Source organism: Fusarium vanettenii (genome assembly GCF_000151355.1).
Source record: "Fusarium vanettenii 77-13-4 chromosome 9 genomic scaffold NECHAsca_27_chr9_1_0, whole genome shotgun sequence".
Lineage (NCBI taxonomy): Eukaryota > Fungi > Ascomycota > Sordariomycetes > Hypocreales > Nectriaceae > Fusarium > Fusarium vanettenii.
This window is the reverse complement of record NW_003315858.1, coordinates 97,337-115,805: the sequence shown is the minus strand read 5'-3', so window position 1 is coordinate 115,805 and position 18,469 is coordinate 97,337. Positions and strand designations below refer to the sequence as shown.

The following is an 18,469-nucleotide window of genomic DNA, read 5'->3' as shown; positions in this document are numbered from 1 at the left end:
AGGCTTGGTGTTCGTTCTGGAGATTTGTCAAGTATTTCTCAAGGCAGACACTTGGACTTAAATAAGGCGTGGTCACATATGCAATCCAAATCCAGTGGTTGTACAACTGGGTTGACCAGGCTGAACAGTGAAAGTTATCGGGATATTCAACATGGTCTTTGAATTTCCCGACTCTAGACAATTACCACACACATGTCCGCTCAAAGTTACTCACAAGGACATCGTCACTTGACCACAGCACCTAATGTTCTGCTATGAGGGTATCCTTTACGCTTGGTACTGATCGACATTGCCCAGAGATCGTTATTGACCAAGGTTTTCGATCATGCGTCTTCCCCATATTCAACACTCATCTAATCCTGGGACAAAAGAAACGCACAGACACGGCACATGGGCGAATGCGGGGATGAGTGCGGGGGTGGTGAAATTCCCGAGCGTTCGGATCGCGGCTCGGCATCTATGGGAAATGACCCTACCTACCTACCTACTCGTTTGTTAGCCTAGTGGCACAGGTCAGGTAGGAAGGCTGTTTCGTCTCTCGCAGTTGGTCTATTGTGAAAGGGCCAGTTCCTCCATCACGCCCGGCTGGAGTGGCCCTGGGACTGAGCTGGACCCATGCTTCCCAGGCGGTGTTCGTCATCTGTCGGATAATTTCCCACCTCCACAAGACGCTGGCCACAGCACGGCATTTTCCCACCCCCTCTGCGGGGAAGGGGAATCAGATTTCGTGGCCGTGTCGGGTTGCTAGATGCAGAGGCGGAAAAATGCCACTCATGACGGCTTTTGCCACCCCAAGACCGCGCCGGAGTGAGTCGAGAATCTACAGGACATGATAACTCACCCCTCTCCCATCCACCTTGTATAGATATATCTCGAGGCGGATGATCACAGACTTCCAATATTTTACCATATTTCTTTTACAACTACTTCAGCTTGGTCCTTGGCTCACAAATTCCATCAATCTTTTCTACCAAACATGTCCAGCCGTCCAAAATCCAACTCGGAACAGGCCCCTGCGACCGCGCAGCATGGGCAGACGGACCAAGCTACCGTCAACCCTTTGGTCCTACCTCCAGGAACATCCAGCACTACCTTCCAGGAGTTCATTGTTGAGGTCAAGGAGATCAGCGGATCCGAGAACGTGACCATCGTCAGCAGCAGCGAGCAATGCAACAAACAGGACTACCTTGACCAGAGCAAGGTCCATGATATGTTCCACCTCACTGGTCCAGAGTATTTCATATCCTCGGCACTTATTACCCCGCGCAATGTTGCCGAAGTGCAAGCCATTGTTAGGCTATGCAACAAGTTCGAGATTCCCCTTTGGCCGTTATCTATTGGCCGGAATATCGGGTATGGGGGAGCAGCGCCTCGAGTCCCCGGATCTGTTACCATCGACCTTGGAAAACATATGAATAAGGTTTTGAAGGTTGATGTTGAGGGAGCATACGCATTAGTCGAACCCGGGGTGACATTTGCGGATCTTCATCAGTACCTGGTCGATCACAATCTCCGTGATAAGCTCTGGATTGATGTGCCAGACCTTGGAGGAGGCTCTGTTCTGGGAAATACAATCGAAAGAGGCGTAGGCTATACACCATACGGTATGAAGACTGCCTCTCTTGACCGGTTACAATGACAAGCTAATAAAGAGTCAGGGGACCACTTTATGATGCATTGCGGCATGGAAGGTAAGCATTAACACTAACCATACTTCATTCTACCTTTTCAATGGCGTACTTGTCAGACACTTGATCAAAACACACAGAGAGACACGGCCAGACTTTAAAGATCTTCATAGCTAATTCACTTGCTAGTTATCCTCCCAGATGGAACTCTGGTTCGCACGGGAATGGGTGCACTCCCAAACCCTGACGCAGACCCTGACGCTCCACCGCACGAACAAGAGCCCAATTCAGCTTGGCAGCTTTTCAACTATGGATTCGGTCCATACAACGACGGGATTTTTAGTCAATCTTCACTCGGAATTGTAGTGAAGATGGGCATTTGGCTTATGGTTAACCCCGGCGGCTATCAATCCTACCTAATAACCATTCCTGAGGATAAGGATCTGCACCAAGCCATCGAGATCATTAGGCCACTTCGGACTTCCATGGTCCTTCAGAACGTCCCAACAGTCAGACACATTCTACTCGACGCAGCTGTCATGGTAAGGAAAGCAAACTCCTATTATCTTTGTCATGTGTTGCTTACAAATATCATCAGGGTAACCGCGCATCATACACATCTTCAAAGAAGCCTCTCAATGACTTGGAGCTGAATGAAATTGCAAAGAAATTAAACCTAGGGCGCTGGAACTTCTATGGGGCGCTTTATGGCCCCGAGCCAGTTAGGAAGGTTATGTGGGATGTTGTCAAGAATGCCTTCTCAGCAGCTATCCCTGGTGTCAAGTTTTACTTCCCAGAGGATATGCCTGATAATGTCGTCCTACAAACCAGGCATCTTACGCTTCAAGGTATCCCGACCTACACAGAGCTAGAATGGGTGTAAGTCTTCTTAACTCCAGAGCAATATTTGTCGTAGCTAACGAAATGATAAGGAACTGGCTACCTAACGGCGCACATCTCTTCTTCTCACCTATTGCCAAAGTCACCGGTGACGATGCCATGGCGCAGTACCAGCTGACTCGGAGCCGTTGTGAGGAAGCCAATTTCGATTTCATTGGTACCTTCGTTGTTGGCATGCGTGAAATGCATCATATTGTTTGCCTTGTTTTTGATAGGGCTGATGAGGATTCATGTCGCCGCGCACACCAGCTTATCAGCACGCTTATAGATGACGCAGCGAGGAAGGGTTGGGGAGAGTACCGCACACACTTGGCCCTGATGGATCAGATTGCGGGAACATACAGCTTCAACAACAACGCACAAATGCACTTGAATACCCTCATCAAGGATGCTCTGGATCCAAAGGGCATTATCGCCCCGGGGAAGAATGGTATCTGGCCCAAGAACTATGATCCGAAGAAGTTCGCCGTGGCACCGGCCCCTTGGACTGCCGGTCCGCGACTATAGTAAAGTAAGATAGCTTAGGCATTTAAGACTGATCTTATCTTGATCTTTATGATGCACAGTGGTGTTGGTAGTTTGTTTAATTATATAGAAACTAGTTTTTGCATGTTGCTAGATCGTCTATATACGCGTCGTGTTTCTCAAAGTCCATTTACTGTCACTAGAAAAGACAGTAATTGCACAGAAGATATAGTTCTAATGCATATCCGCCTTGTTTCGGCTTTCACTAGTCTAATATTACTCTCTTAGTCAACAGGCCAAGGTCAGGAAGGAGCTAAAAGATCCGCCGGTTCATCTTTATGCGTCGATCTACGTGGTTTATGGGAGGAAGCCTGAGTAATGAACCTGACGTTCTCTTGACAACTTCTAGTTAGTTTGGACTGGTATAAGTCATTGAGAGACACGCCTTTTGTTAGAGATCATCCTTTTATACAAGACATCGATTTTTATTCGTGTCTACCGTCGCAGCTAGATTCAAGTACAGAAAAGAAACATTCTACCTAGTTCAAGGCATTGACATGAGATCTGAAAGGTGGTCGGTCTACAGAAAGGGAAAGCCTAAAAAAATGTATGTTACAATATATCCAACGTCGCCCTCAATGTACACTGTCAATGACTCCTTCCATACCACCTTCAACTCGCTCAACAGCTGCAGGGAGTTGTTAATTAGGAACTCAGGAATCAAAAACAATAAGTCACAAAGCTTACAGTAATAGGGCACGCCCCCAACGTAGCCGATAGGCTTTGAAGCACGCTTTGAGCTCGATGAATCTTGTGGATTGCCTCCCACGGGGGGTTTCGGATCTTTGTCTGTAAAACTAACATGGCATCTGGAGTTGATGCGGTTAGTCTGGTATTCGCTCGAGGTAAAGGGGAGTATCCAAGAAAAAGGGGAAATGAAGAAGAAGAAGAAAAAAACTTAGGAGAGTTAGAATTGAGAAAATGTCGACTTACGAGAAAAAGTTCAATTGATCAATCAATCCATTCCACTGTTCCCTCGTTCCTCCAGTCTTGTCGATCTTCCCAGGCTTTGCCTTTCCAGTTTTCGGGCGTAGAGGATCCGAACAATAGGCGTTCGGCCATTGCTTGTTCTTGGTCTTGGTTGGAGTGACCCGAAAGTGCTCTTGGTTGTGAAGATTGACGGCGCAGATGACATTCACGGCACCCTCTAGGGGACGAGTCCCTACGCTGAACTTGCCCCTCACTGCCGTGGTGCCAGGGAATTCGAACTCGCTGTCAGAAGGATTCTGTGTGTCGGGCCCTTGCAAGTGATCTTCGTCAAAGCCCCCGAGCTGTAGTTCGAAGTTGCGCTTGTGATACCAGCTAGTTTTCGGGTTGGCTTCATACTGTAGCAACCGATCAGCAATAGACAACACTGTGTATCATTCTGGACTCACGTCATCTTTATCAATGCCAAAAGAATAAGGCTGGTTCCTGTCATAGATTTTGACACGTTGCCTGCCGCCAAGTCCGTTTTCCGTCAGCCAAGTTTGATCGTCGTCTGGTCCCCATGGGAACCAATCGGCCCTGCCCTTGTCGACATCTACGTTTTCTCTGGGGTAGAAATGAGGCAATTAGCATATCTATCGATCGAAGGACAAGTGGCAGTAGGAGAAAGAAACTTACGGATCGTCGTAGTAGTTGACATTAGTCTCGATGTTATTCAACAATTCTGAAATAAACAACGTGAGTAACCAACTCAAAGACCCGAAGCGTGAAGGGGAACTTACTATGGCATAGCCCTTGCAGATCGTTTTGCCAAGTTGGAATGCAAGTCCTGGTTGTACCAAACATGTTGGAATCTTCCCGCAATCCGTATGCGATATGACCACCCTGCTCAGTTGAGGCAAATGGGAATTCATCACAATTGAGCAATCCATTCTTTGGAAGGTTAAATGCGGAAGGGTCAGCAAATAGTTCGCTCATCGTTCTTTGGTCCTCCCTGTAGCAGTATCCGCGCTTCCCCCCCATACCAGGGATTTGGATATGAGGGCATGCACTCTTCCGGCGCTCATCCTGATTATCAGAATCCCAAGTCAGCTTGCAACTTGTGGCGGTGCATGGCGACCAAAGGGCCTTTCTTCTAAAGGTTGTCCCCGTCCAGGTTTGAGTGAACATGTTCATCGATGTGCAGATGCCGGGCATTGTGACAGTGTCGCCGGTTCCACCTTGTGATGTATCGATCGTGAGAGCGTAGTCGGCAAAGAAGGTTTTGCAGTTGTCTGTCTTGGTCAGCATCGTATCTACCGTTGGTGATAGGCTAGCCAGCTCTGAACACAGACTTACAGTAGAGTGTTGGCATGACATCCTCACATTGGGGCGCCAGGTACGGCTTCGCTCCCGCTGGCTTCCCATCCTCATCTGACCCATTGCCATCTCCATCTTGCCTCACTTGCAGTTCGCGGGCGGTCGGACTCTCCAGCCCCCTCTTATCGAAATCGACACTCCTTGGCTTACATCGGGGCCCCTTTTCCGGTGTGCACCTGAAGTCACCGAACTCAAATTCGGTATCTTTCGTCTCGGAACGTCTCTGAGTATTCGAGGACACATTCCCCGTGCTGCCGAGTAGGAGTCCGGTAAGTTGGAGGAAGCTGAGGCGCGAGGATGTCTCGTTGGGGACCTGAAAGATGGGATTTGGAAGAGGCTCGTGTTGCTGGGCGAACAAGGGCAGCGATCGCTTCTTGTCATCATTAACCGACTTGACCGTCTTGGGACCGTAAAGATCGATTTCTTGCAAGGGGAAGGGGAAGTAGTTCTTGGTTCTCCAGTCGCCATAGAGGATGATGTCAGCCATCGCCGCGAATCCAACGCGATACAAGAACTTGACGCCGTATTGGTATGACCAAGAGATTCTCTCGCCCAACATCGTTGATGCTATGGCATTGGCGTAAAATCGCAGGGTTGTGTTGACGAATGCAGACACGTGAGCATCAACCAGAGTTTTCTATGTGCCATGTTAGATTTAGTCTCCATATACCCATCAAAGAAAAAAAGAACTTGCCTGAAAAGAAGCGAAACCTCCGCCGACCTTGATTCCCATGTTGACCTCAGGGGTCACGAGAATGTCAAACTCTACATCGGCCTCGACGTTGGCTTGAAAATCAGGCTCTAGGCCTTCTGTCTTGTTGACAAGGCTCTCCTCAAGCTCCTTGCTGGCCCTCTGTCTCGTGTTGTCGTTGTTGGGCATGTACATCTCGATAGGCGCCAGGGCATATGTCGCCCCGACGCGCATTTGGCCCCGGACTGTCACTTTTCCGTTGAGTTGACCCCAAAGATCAAATGAGGGACCGACGGCGGCAATCCCCTTGATGGCCAGCCCGGGGTAAGTGAGCGTGTCGATGAGCTTTTTGCGCTTTGTTTTGTATGCCAGGGAAGCGTCGCCTTCGATTTCGATTCCTGCAGTGACTTCAGGCTGTGCGCCAACAAAGGCGTAAGTGTCGATGATCTTGGGTGGCACCACGGTTCCAGAGAAGTAGTAGGCGTATCTCGTGTTCATTTCGATGCCAATGTCAGCCGTAACATCCAGGCCGGCTTCGACAGTCACCCCGGCATTGTTCTCACAATGGAGTCTCCCGCTGTACAGAGTGAAGTACTTGGTCAGCCCCATTGGCAGCACGCCCGACTCACCTTTCTTGACATCGTTGAGCTTCTTCAGCCACTCCTCAAAGGGGCCAAACCAACGCCGTTCAATTTCAGATCCATGAGTGGCGATGTCTTCGTTCGGACAGTCTGGAGAGAGAGTCACTCTGGAGTTGTGTTGCTTGAAAGACCGCCTCTTGTTCTTGTTGGCGGCCCTGGCCTTGTCAAGGCGGTGTCTCCATTCGTCGTAAGACCTGTGCGGTACTAAATCCCGGTTTGCACGTTTCTCCTTGTCGACTGGGTCGTCTGCGACCTTTTCCTTGTCTGTTGGGCTGTCTTCCTTACTGGCAGGCTCGTCTGTAACGTTGTCCCAATACTCCATGAGATTGGTGTAGTCGATGCGGATATTCACAGGGTCGTCGTCACGCTCAATGAGATGGAAGTTGTAATCGATTCTAACCCTGTAGATCCCTGTTTATCCTAGTTAGCTGATAGAAAGGCTATATAATACTTAGTTGACATACCGTTTCGGTTTTCCGTAGCTCTTCTCTTGTGAAGAATCCAGAGTGGAAGGTCATCCTGCTCATCCTCTGGTTCCATGGAGACAATGCGAGCCCATGGACCCTCGCCAACGTGCGACGGAAGACGGATGATGGTATCCTTGGCGCCTTTATAGAAGGTGCGACGGCATTGGTGCGAGTCCGCGGGATGATTGCAGTAGACCCGGATCGTCTCGTCGGAGTGCTCAAACACATTCGACAGAACGGTGCGGTTCGTTGTGACAAGGGCTCTCTTCTTCAACCGTCGAGGCTCCTCACGCTCCACAACGGTGAAATCATCACCGAAAGCATTGTTGATAGACCCTAGCGGGCCATCCAGCATGACAAATCCATAAGGATCAGAGCCCGGATTGTCGTCCAGGTCATCAGGAGTGATGTCATGGTTGTTGTTGCCAAAGTTGTTGGCCCATTGCCAGGTGACATCAGCCTCGTCATCGTCGGCACGGTTGCTCCAGAGGTACTTGGGCTCGACAGGCCAACTGTTGTCGAACTTGGAGGGCGGATCGCAGCATAGTGGATACTCTGGGGAAACTCCCGGATAGTTGGGGTAGTCGGCGCAGTTGACAGCATCCTTCTTTTGCCACTGGATGGATACGTGAGGGACGAGTGCACGGGTAACAGCGAGCTGCTCTGAGCCGCACTGTTTCTTGGCACAGGTGTACATGTCTTGCCACTGTTTGTCGGATGATGCATCCTTGACCTTGGTCGCGTCGTTTGACCATGCACAGTTCTCGAGCGGATCTATAGATGAGGTCAGTGAATGTCCCGCTTGGCTTCCCTCCAAGGTGGTGATTGGAAACTAACCTTCCTTGGGGCAGCAGTATGACCGGAGGTCACCGTTTTCCAGGTCACACATGCCTATGGTTAGAAACTGTTAGCCGTGACCTTCGTTACTTGGGAAAAGACGCAACATACTTCCGTTGTCTTTGTCCCCTCGCCATGCGACGACCTCAGCATCCTTCCCACAGTTGTCCTTGGAAGGGCCACAGTCGGACCACCAGCACTCGTTCACAATCTTGGTGCTATCGCAGCAAAGCTAGGAGTACTCGTTAGTCATATGCCAGGATTCTTTTTAGTAGGAGAACTCACACTTCTTCTACCAGAGTAACAGTTACCCTCACCTTTGTGGTCTGTGTAACTGTCTGTAGTGAGCTCAAATTGGCTGTCACCGCATCCTCGATCGCAGCCAAACTCGCTCTTCTTTGGGGCACCGACCCATTCGCAGTTGGAAGGCGCATGTTTTGTAGGACAGCAGATGTGATGGTACTGGCCCTCTTTGCATTTCTCCAGTGCTAGCTCTTGTTGGATTTGCCACGGCGCGTGGGCAAGTTCCACAGATTTGTATCCGGAACCGCACTCTGCTTGTGAGTTCTTCTCGTTGCCGCCACGAGCACACTTTTTCGGGATGTAGCAGTTCTGCCCAGTATAGGCAGACAAGTCCTCAACAAGCTTACCCTTCTCATGGGACTTGAGAGAAGTATCTCCCAACGCATTGGCCATGTTTTTGTCGCCGAAGAGGTCGTGCATGGCGTCGAATTCGGGCGTGTCCAAATCCAGCGACCAAATCATGAACCCTTTGAGGCAACGGGATGATTGGTACAACTTCTTGGCCTTGAAGGTTTCAGCGTCATCGAAAGATATCCACTCGTTGGATCCGTAAATCATCCATTTTACGGTGGACTCTTGGTCGTAAAGGGGACGGCCGGTGCCCAACTGCTCCTTGTGCCCTTTGATCTCTGACAAAGGGGGGTAAGAGTCAGCAATAAAACCTTTGTTTCAGATTGAAGAATAAACTTGCCAGCATATGAGAGGATACCTGCCTCATTTGTGCAGTCCCCTGGGAATGATGGACCGGAGAAGAAGCAATCCGGGGGTTTGTTGCATGAGGGGTCTTTCATGGTGAAGCCTCGCCCGTAGAACCCGTAACCCATAACGACTTTGTCGGACGAGACTCCGTTGCGCCAGAGCAGATCTAGGCCGTCCTCAATCTCTGTGAGATTGGTGTGCCCTTTGAGATAAGGCCCAGTCGCCTTGATCTTCTTATCCCAGACCTATTTTGCGGTCAGTTGTGCCCAAGTGATAGGGGAAAGAGAAACTCAACGCCATGGATGTCATATGTCATGACATTAAACCAGTCAACGTATTTTTCGAGCCGCTTGATGTCGAATCCTCTAAGGTACCAGTAGCTAGATGGGAGAGTAAGAGTGAGCTGCCATCCAGGGTCAACCGAGTCGAACGCCTCGCGGATCTCAGAACAGAGAAGAACAAAGTTGTCATAATCTTCCTTGGCGCCGCCTCTGTCATCCGCCACAGGATATTCCCAGTCGAGATCCACCCCATCGAGGCCGTATTTTTGGATGTACTTGATGAGAGAGCTGATGAACCTTTCTCGATTGGGGACAGTTGATGCCATGTCAGAGAATCGATACCGGGTCGGCGGATCGTTGAAAACCCAGCCCCCGATAGCTATGTTGACCCGGAGTCCGTCGTATGTCCGCTTAAGCCGTGCAGTTCGGGCCACCACGCCCTTGTTCTCGTCGGTGATTTCGAAGTCTTCCGAGACATACTCAAAGGCAACGTTAATGTGAGTGAGAACGCCAGCAGGGATATTCTCGGGTTGAATGCGGTTGCATTCTCTCGAAGCGCCCCAAGCACCATAGTATGCAATTCTTACTTCGGATTCCATCGCGTCCGAGGTAGATTTACAACTAGGCCGCCTAGATAAATTTGTATTAGCCCAACGCTTCCTATCTCGGGAATGCTTGTTCACGTTTTGACTCACTTGACAGGCTTGCAACCGCCCTTGTTCTGGCATTTAGAGTTACAGAACTCGTCTATGGTTCCGCAATAGCCAAACTCGCTGTAAGGGTTCATCAGCTCCTGGCTCTTCTTTGTCGAGATCCTACCAACTCACCTGCAACAGACATTCAGAGGGCAGTTAAAATTCTCCTTCCGAGCATACTTGCCACACTCTGCTTTTACGTTGCAACTGCCTTGACATCTTTATTCATCAAAGATCAGTCAACCGCTTCTCGCAAGCACAAGATTGGAGTACTCACCCTTTACCACAGAATTCGGGACCAAATCCACACTTGCCTTTGAGCATAGGAATTCATCGTTAGCAGATAGTCAAATGGAGCTGGTGAGAGGGCTTTCTTACCATTCTTGCTGCAACAGCCAGACTCGCATGCCTTGGATTTGCTGCAGGTGTAATCTTGTTGGGCAGAAGCAAACGAAGTGAACACAAAGAGGAGAAAAAAGACGAAAAAGAGTTCTTTCAGCTTGGCAGACAAAGCCCGATCCAGCGGGCTAGAACTTGTTGGCTTCATGACGATGCACATGAAATCGATACGAATTGAAGATAGAGATGTAGCCTAACGACCATGGTTGATGAGTATATATCGTAAATGGAGTCTGGTCTTGCTTTCACAAAGCTCCCGATCGAGCGAGGTGACAACCAACACACGGCTCCGAAAACCACGAGTCAATTTACTTGAGCGCAGGCTTGATCCACTGGCAAGGTATGCATGCCTGAGCAATGATCCATTGCGGAGCGCCGGTTGGCTTGGCACATGATCCTCAAGCGCTCATTCTTGAGCCCTAAATTTGTCTTCTGTTGGCTCTAGAGAAAGTCGTTCTTAGGACATGAGACAAGAGCGTGACATTTACAAGCTCTTTTCAAAGTAAGAATCTCGTGGCAGGTGACGGAATGGTCTAATCAGGCTGTGCTGTCTCAGGTAGATGGTTAACCTGTGGAGTTTAACATCTCGGCCTGCTCGGAAGGATAATCAATCCAGGTGCAGGGAAGGCACAGTGTGAATGCATACTCGCCTTGTTTCAGCTTCCAGCAATCTAACATTACTATGTCGGTCAACCGTGTTAGTCTGTTGCATTCTTTGACTCAACATCTCAACATCAGATCATCTCGGCGAAGCGAGATGCAATGCACGTCCAAGGTCTGTGCATTGGAAACCTTTTGAAACTATGCCTTGCAAAAGCTAGCCTGTCTAATTTGTGCGCATCTCAAAGTGAGACGAAACTATCCACCAGTTGGTTAGCAACCTTTTAGACAAGGAGTTGGGTCATGATGCTTGGAGTTTTCCCGTTGAAGACCTTCGAGCGCGCTCATCTATCCCATGATCGAAAATCTTGATTCTCAACAACCTCATTGTATGCTTCTTCCGTCATGGTACCTCTGTTCACGCTTCTGGCCTGGTCCGCCTTCACGTTGCCGGCCTCATCTCTCAAACTCTGGAAGACTCCTGGAAGTATTGCCACGACAGTACCTGCAAGATGTCGAGCTGCTTTGAGTTCTGAGCTTGAGTGCGGGCCTCGACTGGTCCGTCCAGCTGAGCTTGAGACCCTCGGATCTCTCACAGAGACTCTTTTGACTCATTACTGCAATTCGACTTGCGCCACTTCCATGAAGGTTGGTGCACTCTTCTACGAGTCGCCTGTCCCATGTATACTGAACATTAGTAGGCCTGGGTCGAAAATGTCGACAAAAACTGCGGCTCCAAGCACCATGACTGGGGGTTCAACATCTCAAGGTCTGGAAACGATATCGCGAAGCCATTGTACTGGGCCCATCAAGCCTCCTGTATCACAGACAAGGAGGGCGGGGAATTTTGCATTCCCAAGATTGCCAATCGAACAGTGGAAAGGTGTAGTGATTGTACACTCAAGTACCTAGCCTCCTTTGTCGGTAACGATTACGCCCCCGAAGTCATTGAAGATGTCGGATTCTCGAAACTTCTGACTTCTTGCTCGGCGGATGCAACCAGGTATCCGCATTCAACAGCAACAGAAACAATTCCTGATCCCGTGTAAGTTTTCCTCGCTCGGTGAGTGACTGGTATGGAATCTGAAATTAATGCAAAGTTTCCAGGTCGACGACAGAGCCGGTGAGGGAATGCCGCGGCACTACCCACACTGTCAAGCCTGGCGACGACTGCGACTCGATTGCGAACGCCTTTGGGATCGCAATAGACCGTTTCCAGACCGAGAATGGCATTGATACAAAGTGCCAGTCTATGAAACAAGGCGACCAGGTCTGCATCGGATTGAGTTGCGATTTGCGTCAGGTTTGTCTGCACAATGACGATGCTGGTTCAAGAGACTTGAAACTAATCATCTCCCAGGTTCAGTCGAACGAAACTTGCAAGGACTTCATTCGTGAATACAACTTCTCATTGACAGAATTTCTCTCCTGGAATCCCATTATTCACTCTTCATGCAATAATTTTGCATCACTAAGGGGCAGAACCATCTGTGTTGGGTAAGCATCTGCCTAGCTACATCTGATGAAATACTAACCTCGAAACTTCAGCCCTCCTGGTGAAGGCAGCTACAAAGGCCCTCCTCGAGTCACATGGGCGACCTCCAAAACCGTGCCGCCAGGCGTGTGGGAGCCGGCATCAACGATTGGAAGGGACGCGCCCAACAGAACAGACACGGATTCCTTCAGAATCCCAACCGTTACGATCACAGGCAACCCTGCAGCGATGACCAACTATGATAAGTATGTTAAGTGGTGCCCGTTTGATGATGGGGCCTACGAGAAGGCTTTCGCCGTAGAGGAACTAGATGAGGAGTGTCGGGAGATTCTTGAGCCCTACTGTGAACCAGAAGCAGTCGGTGAGCCACTTCCAAGCCCAACATTTCCCTCAAAATGTCTTCCTTCGACGGCATCGACTTCAACATCTTATCAAGTTGTCGCGGGAAAGAGTTCGCAGACGACGGGTAGAACGAGCAGCCCTACAAACTATTAGGAAGGGGTGCGCTAGACACCCCAGATAGCCGGTCGTGCAGGGAGGTGGATGATAGTGTTCTATGGGAGAGTTTCAACACTATCTTGTACTGATACCTACTAATTTTCTTGGTTTGACTGTTGAAGTATCAAGTGATGCCATGATTTTCATAAAATGAGAACAGAGAGAAAGCAACAACTAGAGACCATAGAGAAGTTCGAAGGGCCAACATGGATAGTCAAATTTCGCTTATTCTCCTTGATAACCCTAGGTGAGCTAGATAGGTTAGTTTTCGGGCCGCACTTCTCAAAGAGTAGGATCTATTCACCATCCATGTCCCCGTTAAGTTTCCTTGTCATTTGAAGCGAGTAAATCGCTCTTAGCAGGGGTTTTCTACATGATAAGAGCTTCTATTGCTCGTCCTCCTCGTTTCCGATGACGCAGTGACTTTCAGTAGCCTCCAGCAGTGTGTATCCATCCGAAAAAGTAGCTCGCATGCCCTCCATCGCGCTCGGGTCGATCTTGTTGTTCCAAACCCTGTTTCCATGGGCGTCGAGCCACATAAGCTTGACCAAGTTTTCCCGGATGGCCTCTGCATCAATTATGTAGAGGAGAGCTTCTGCTCTACACGATGCCGCTACGAGTCTGTAATTCGATACTTCCCCCTCTTCACCCTTCAGCTCCTCTAATTCCCTCTCTTTCCGCTCAATTTTGTGGGGGTAGGGGTAGAAATCGCCAAGAGAAGGCAGCCGGGCTACGATGGTTCGGAGAATCTGGTCCTTATCGTAGTCAGGGCCAGCGTCATAAAGAGCCGCGTCTTCGAGGAGGAAATATTCCTCTGGGCAGGCCCCGGACAATCCATCTCCTTCACAAGCCCAATCTTCCTTCAGCTCTTGGTATTCATCCTCCAACGCAGGTTCATAGCAAGCTCGAACCCACACCGGAGTGGCAAGGCCCCATCTGTTGGCGCATATGTTGCGCTCCTGGATGGTCTGGTGAGGCTGAAGAACCCTTGCAATGTTATCCTGCGTGAGCAGGGGGTGATCCTCTCCTCGAATTCGGCCTCGGCTTCGGGCGCGCTCACGACTCTCGATGGCCACTCGGTGATAGCGCTGGGTGTTGAATCAGCCGGGTCATGCTTGAAACCAACTGGGGCAGTGCAAACCGTTCGTTCACGCGGCTGAAGTGCGAGATACTTCTTGACCAACATGATCCATTGTTCTGCATCTGCATCGCGTGGTTTGCTGTAATCCCATTCCTCCTTTATCGCTCACGTTAGGAGTCAGTAAGGGGTTCGGGATGAGAAAGAACTCGCGAAATAACGCACAAGGGCGAATGTGTCAAAGGCGATGCGACCGTACTCAGCCTTGGGCTCCAAAGACTCCATCTCGTTTTGGATAAAATGAAGAGGAGTCGCAGTATCCGCCACTGCGCAGGTGATGAACAGAGTAGAGCGAGGTCTCGACCGAGAAAAACATTCGGACACGAGGTTGGTGAAGGGAGAAGTTGTTGGTTGGGACCTGTGTTAAATTCGGTGGGTTTATCTTCACGCAGGGGCAGCACAGTGCATGCGTCCTATTCGTGGACACATCTCAATGGATTCCATGCTGCCTATCGTTGCGGCCCGGCCCGTTTCAGAGCACCCGTTTGTGTGGTCCGAGGCTGTTGGTTGTGAAGTTTGGCTAAGAGTCGGCAATCAGCTGAGGTCGGTGATTTCTGGTCGCACCCTTCCGCCGAACCCCCGTACCAACAACGCAGGGCGTCCTGTCCTTCATCTTCCTCCAGTTTTCCCCATTTGCCTAAAGGGTACGACATGCGGTGTTGGTTCCACCCCAGTCTTTTTCCCTCGGAGATCAATAAGTGATTGATATTGTCAAGGGGCTGTGAATCATGGATCAAGGTCGTAGAACAATGTTGGCTGCGAGTTTTTTGGAATTCAGCAAGTATCGTCTGTTGTGTCTGAAGACCGGACTCTCCCGTTGTTTGGAGTTAATGGTAGTTGTCTTGGCTGTTACGGAACTAGAGGAGAGAAGATGTCATGCACTTCCTTTTCGGCATTCGGAGCTATAGTCTATGCCGTATATGCTGCCTCTATAGTCTCTACTACATTGACCACTCTTCAAACTTAAGTATGTAGCATTCCATCGTATAGTTAGGTTGTAACCCAACCCACATCTTACTTACGCCAAACCTCGCACTATTATTCACCACAGGATTGTCTTGAGGTGCTGGTCACCTCCGTACCCTTTCGTTTCACTACTCTCCCTGCGGCAGTTACTCTTCCACTCATTCAACATGCTGCCGTCTATCATTTATTTCCTTATACCCGCCACTATTGCGTTGCATCTGCCCCCAGGCTACCACGCTGGCCTCCTCCAGCGTGCAGAGGAGAAAGCTCCAGTTCCGAGTGATACTATCACATCGTGCACCTTCCGCTACACCACTGAGTCCTCAGAGGGTTGTGACTATGTGGAAGAATATTGGGGTGTTAGTCACAAGGATTTTGTGGCTTGGGTAAGTTGGTGATCCCGGAATTGAGATCACTTCCTAACGGTTTGCCTTCCTGCCAGAATCCGTCAGTCCAAAATGACTGCAGTGGGATCAAGTCTGGTACTTCCTACTGTGTTGAGGTCAATGAAGGAACGCCCGCCCTATCTTCAGTCAGCGAGACGGCCACCAACACACCAACCGCAACCAGAACCCCAGGACCTTCCCCAACGCTCAATGGCACGGTTGCGGGTTGCAACAGGTGGCATCATGTCAAAAAGGTGACACTTGCGATACCATCACCAAAGAGTACGGCCTCACAACCAAGGAGTTTGTGAAATGGAATCCGGCTTTGAAAGATGACTGCAGTGGTCTTTGGGCCAAGTACTACTTTTGCGTGTCGATTCCAGAACACAAAACTGCCACAACTTCGGCCTCTACAGCGTCTTTAGCTCGCCCAACTAGCACTTCCCCTTCCGCTGCGACGCAGGAGGGCATCACCAAGGACTGTACCACGTGGCACATTGCCAAGAAGGGGCAGTTATGTGATAAGGTCATAGCGCAATACGGGAACTTGGATATTGCTACTTTTGTGGAATGGAACCCTGCAGTTGAGGATGACTGCTCGGGGCTTTGGTCGGGATATGCTTACTGTGTTGGTAAGTAACCCATACCTACCTATGCTAAGGCAGTCAACCATCTTGCTAACATCAGAACTGAAGGCACCAAGACCAACCCGACGAAACGTCCCGTTCCTGCATCTACCAAAGAAAAACCCGTCGCCACTGAGAATCCAACTCCAACTGATTGCGAAACGACTCACCCGAGCCCAACTCAGCCAGGAACTATCTGCAACTGCACGAAATGGCACAAAGTTACTGGCACGGACGGCTGTTGGAATCTCATCAAGAGGTATAAGATCACTGAAAAGCAGTTTGATGCTTGGAACCAGAAGGCGGATTGTGTGTTGTGGAAGGACTACAATGTTTGTGTTGGGGCATGAGCATAAGCACTCTCTGCTGGGTTGAATGTAGACCTAACAGGGCTTGCCCAGTTATACCTAGATATTTACTTACTTAAATCTCATATGTAACCTTGGACTTTTTCTTTCTATCTCTAGTCACTCGTGTGACCTTCCAATTTGCGGATACTGGCATCTATAGCTCCAGAGTTGAGGGAGTCATGACACAGCATTCAAGTTACAATCCCGGAGAATGGCCCAAGCCAACTACTGAGATCATGAAAGCCCACAAAATACTGTATTCGGTAGAAAACCTATCAATTAGTTGTCAGAGATGTCACGGTGTAGAAAATGGCTGATTGCAAATCCGTAGCCGAGAGTGCTGCTTCGTCGTCACCAAGTCGATGCAAGGCGCATGTGAAAAATATTATTTTCTACATCTACAGCCCCAAAATCCCCATCCATTGACTACAGACATAACCTTGCGCCGTTCCACCGGACATGTTTGGTGTCCAACTAGGACAGGCGGCTATTTCGGACCCTCGTGAATCACGATAGGACCTTCATTCCCATTGCAGTCTTTCCCGCCATCTCTGCCAGCTCAAAGTGCTGAATCATTTTCGCTGAACCTGATCCGCCCGACACACCAACCACACTAACCGCCGCCTTGGTGGTGCCGTTTCCAGGCGACAAAGCGTAGACAAAGTTGCCAGCAGCCGCCAAGTCGATGAGTCCCGGGTCACCGTTGCAGGACAAATCCAGTGAAGACAAGATGCTTGCGTCTTCGACGCTCATCTCAACAAGTCGGTTGCGGCCAACATCTGTCACAAATGCTGTCTTTGTCGCAAGGGAGATGGCTACCCAGCAAGTCGCCTTCTGGCCTTCAACCTCTCCAGTAGCCACGGTAGTTGCTTTGCAGCTGGCAGGGTCGACGCTCAAGATGGCTGCTCCGAACGCTGCGTCTGTGGCAAACACGTTGGATGTGCCTGGGACTACCTGCGAGCCAAACAGTACGGCTGTCCCTTGGGGTGAGCTGCGGGTTTCGTCTTTAGAGACGACTGCTGCGACTCCATCGCACTCCCGGACGGTAAATACGGACATGAAACCTGTCTTGTTCACAGCTGGATCACCCTTGACCATAGTGAACAACATGGACTCGTCTTCGGAGAAGAGAACTTGCGAAACCGTGTTCGTTGGCCCCACAGGTGGTGTCGTCTGTCCAAGGTCGAACGGTCGTAGTTCGTCCATGGCAGTCAAGCCCTTCCTCGAGAAGTTGCTGCATGAAACGCCAGCCTTGGCACCAGTCGAGCCCACGCACACTATGTTGTTCTTGGCTGAAGCGGCGACGGTGTTGGGGAACTCGCCGGGGACCTTGACTGGTTCGCCAACTACTGAGAGTTTTGTTGGATCGGAACGTGAGATGGCCAGCATGGTGAGCGTGTTCGAGCCAGCGTTGACGGCGAATACGTGCTACAGCAGAAAAGTCAGCAAGGATCACAAGCATGCGTTTTGGAGGGTTCCCCTGGGCTTACATTGCCAGCAATGGTTAGGGCTGACTGGCTAATCAGTGCATCGGGAGTTGCGGGCTTGCCGTCAGCGTCAACAGCCACGGAGCCGGCGCCTCCTGTCATGGTAACTCTACCCTTGGAAAGAGTACCATCATTGCCAATTGGAAGCGCGACAACCCCGTTGGCCTCATCGTTGGTGAGCAAGTAGATCGCCTTGCCCATGGTGGAGGCACGGCCCATGCCGGGGCCACAGGTTGGATGGCTACTAACTTCTTGTGCCAGGCAAAAGAATGCCGAAAGCAATGAACAAAGTCGAATTGATGAAACCATTTTGTATGATGAGTTTGAAGTTGTTCAATAAGAGAAAGTAGACGAAAAGAAGGACGTTCCGGACGAGTGCAGGCCTGCTGCGAAGAATGAAAGTTATGAAATCCTCGGCGGATGTATTACAGATTATCTCTGAAGACGCTGAATACAGTCATCTTATATACTATTTACGGCATGAAGGCTCAGCATCCAGAGTCGCTGTCTTGGCGCATCAACCAAAGATCCAAACCCTCGAGTTGAGGTAATCCAAATTCCCTCTTTGGGA

General features: G+C 49.9%; 6 protein-coding genes across 6 annotated transcripts; 3 read left to right on the top strand and 3 right to left on the bottom strand.

Moving 5' to 3' along the window:
* Positions 1-524: 524 nt before the first annotated feature.
* Positions 525-3,143, top strand: NECHADRAFT_63237 (uncharacterized protein). The gene is made up of 5 exons (XM_003043778.1): positions 525-1,604; positions 1,659-1,691; positions 1,818-2,170; positions 2,227-2,507; positions 2,561-3,143. The coding sequence occupies exons 1-5, from the start codon at positions 977-979 to the stop codon at positions 3,033-3,035; spliced, it is 1,770 nt and encodes a 589-aa protein (XP_003043824.1). The 5' UTR covers positions 525-976; the 3' UTR covers positions 3,036-3,143.
* Positions 3,144-5,835: 2,692 nt separating this feature from the next.
* NECHADRAFT_48346 (uncharacterized protein) lies at positions 5,836-10,045 on the bottom strand (the record flags this gene model as incomplete). Its single annotated transcript, XM_003043651.1, has 9 exons — positions 5,836-5,976; positions 6,061-6,746; positions 6,957-7,072; positions 7,123-7,939; positions 8,087-8,207; positions 8,261-8,884; positions 8,941-9,222; positions 9,273-9,888; positions 9,954-10,045. Coding segments are annotated over 9 exons (3,495 nt in total), but the record flags the coding sequence as incomplete, so codon positions are not given.
* A 1,312-nt stretch (positions 10,046-11,357) lies between these two features.
* NECHADRAFT_84350 (uncharacterized protein) lies at positions 11,358-12,942 on the top strand (the record flags this gene model as incomplete). The annotated part of the gene is made up of 5 exons (XM_003043777.1): positions 11,358-11,600; positions 11,654-11,997; positions 12,060-12,255; positions 12,313-12,449; positions 12,501-12,942. 5 exons carry the CDS (start codon positions 11,358-11,360, stop codon positions 12,940-12,942), a joined length of 1,362 nt encoding a protein of 453 aa, XP_003043823.1.
* A 389-nt stretch (positions 12,943-13,331) lies between these two features.
* NECHADRAFT_84349 (uncharacterized protein) lies at positions 13,332-14,308 on the bottom strand (the record flags this gene model as incomplete). The annotated part of the gene is made up of 3 exons (XM_003043650.1): positions 13,332-14,033; positions 14,087-14,182; positions 14,249-14,308. 3 exons carry the CDS (start codon positions 14,306-14,308, stop codon positions 13,332-13,334), a joined length of 858 nt encoding a protein of 285 aa, XP_003043696.1.
* Positions 14,309-15,216: 908 nt separating this feature from the next.
* Positions 15,217-16,728, top strand: NECHADRAFT_84348 (uncharacterized protein; the record flags this gene model as incomplete). Its single annotated transcript, XM_003043776.1, has 4 exons — positions 15,217-15,435; positions 15,620-16,067; positions 16,101-16,370; positions 16,529-16,728. 4 exons carry the CDS (start codon positions 15,217-15,219, stop codon positions 16,726-16,728), a joined length of 1,137 nt encoding a protein of 378 aa, XP_003043822.1.
* A 190-nt stretch (positions 16,729-16,918) lies between these two features.
* NECHADRAFT_84347 (uncharacterized protein) lies at positions 16,919-18,207 on the bottom strand (the record flags this gene model as incomplete). The annotated part of the gene is made up of 2 exons (XM_003043649.1): positions 16,919-17,839; positions 17,902-18,207. 2 exons carry the CDS (start codon positions 18,205-18,207, stop codon positions 16,919-16,921), a joined length of 1,227 nt encoding a protein of 408 aa, XP_003043695.1.
* Positions 18,208-18,469: the final 262 nt, after the last annotated feature.

What these genes read in the sequence shown, in the direction of transcription:
- NECHADRAFT_63237 (XM_003043778.1), top strand. Translation starts at nt 977, where the DNA reads ATGTCCAGCCGTCCAAAATCCAACTCGGAACAGGCCCCTGCGACCGCG. An exon ending in CGTAGGCTATACACCATACG is followed by an intron (nt 1,605 to 1,658) that starts GTATGAAGACTG and finishes ATAAAGAGTCAG; the next exon opens with GGGACCACTTTATGATGCAT. An exon ending in TACACAGAGCTAGAATGGGT is followed by an intron (nt 2,508 to 2,560) that starts GTAAGTCTTCTT and finishes CGAAATGATAAG; the next exon opens with GAACTGGCTACCTAACGGCG.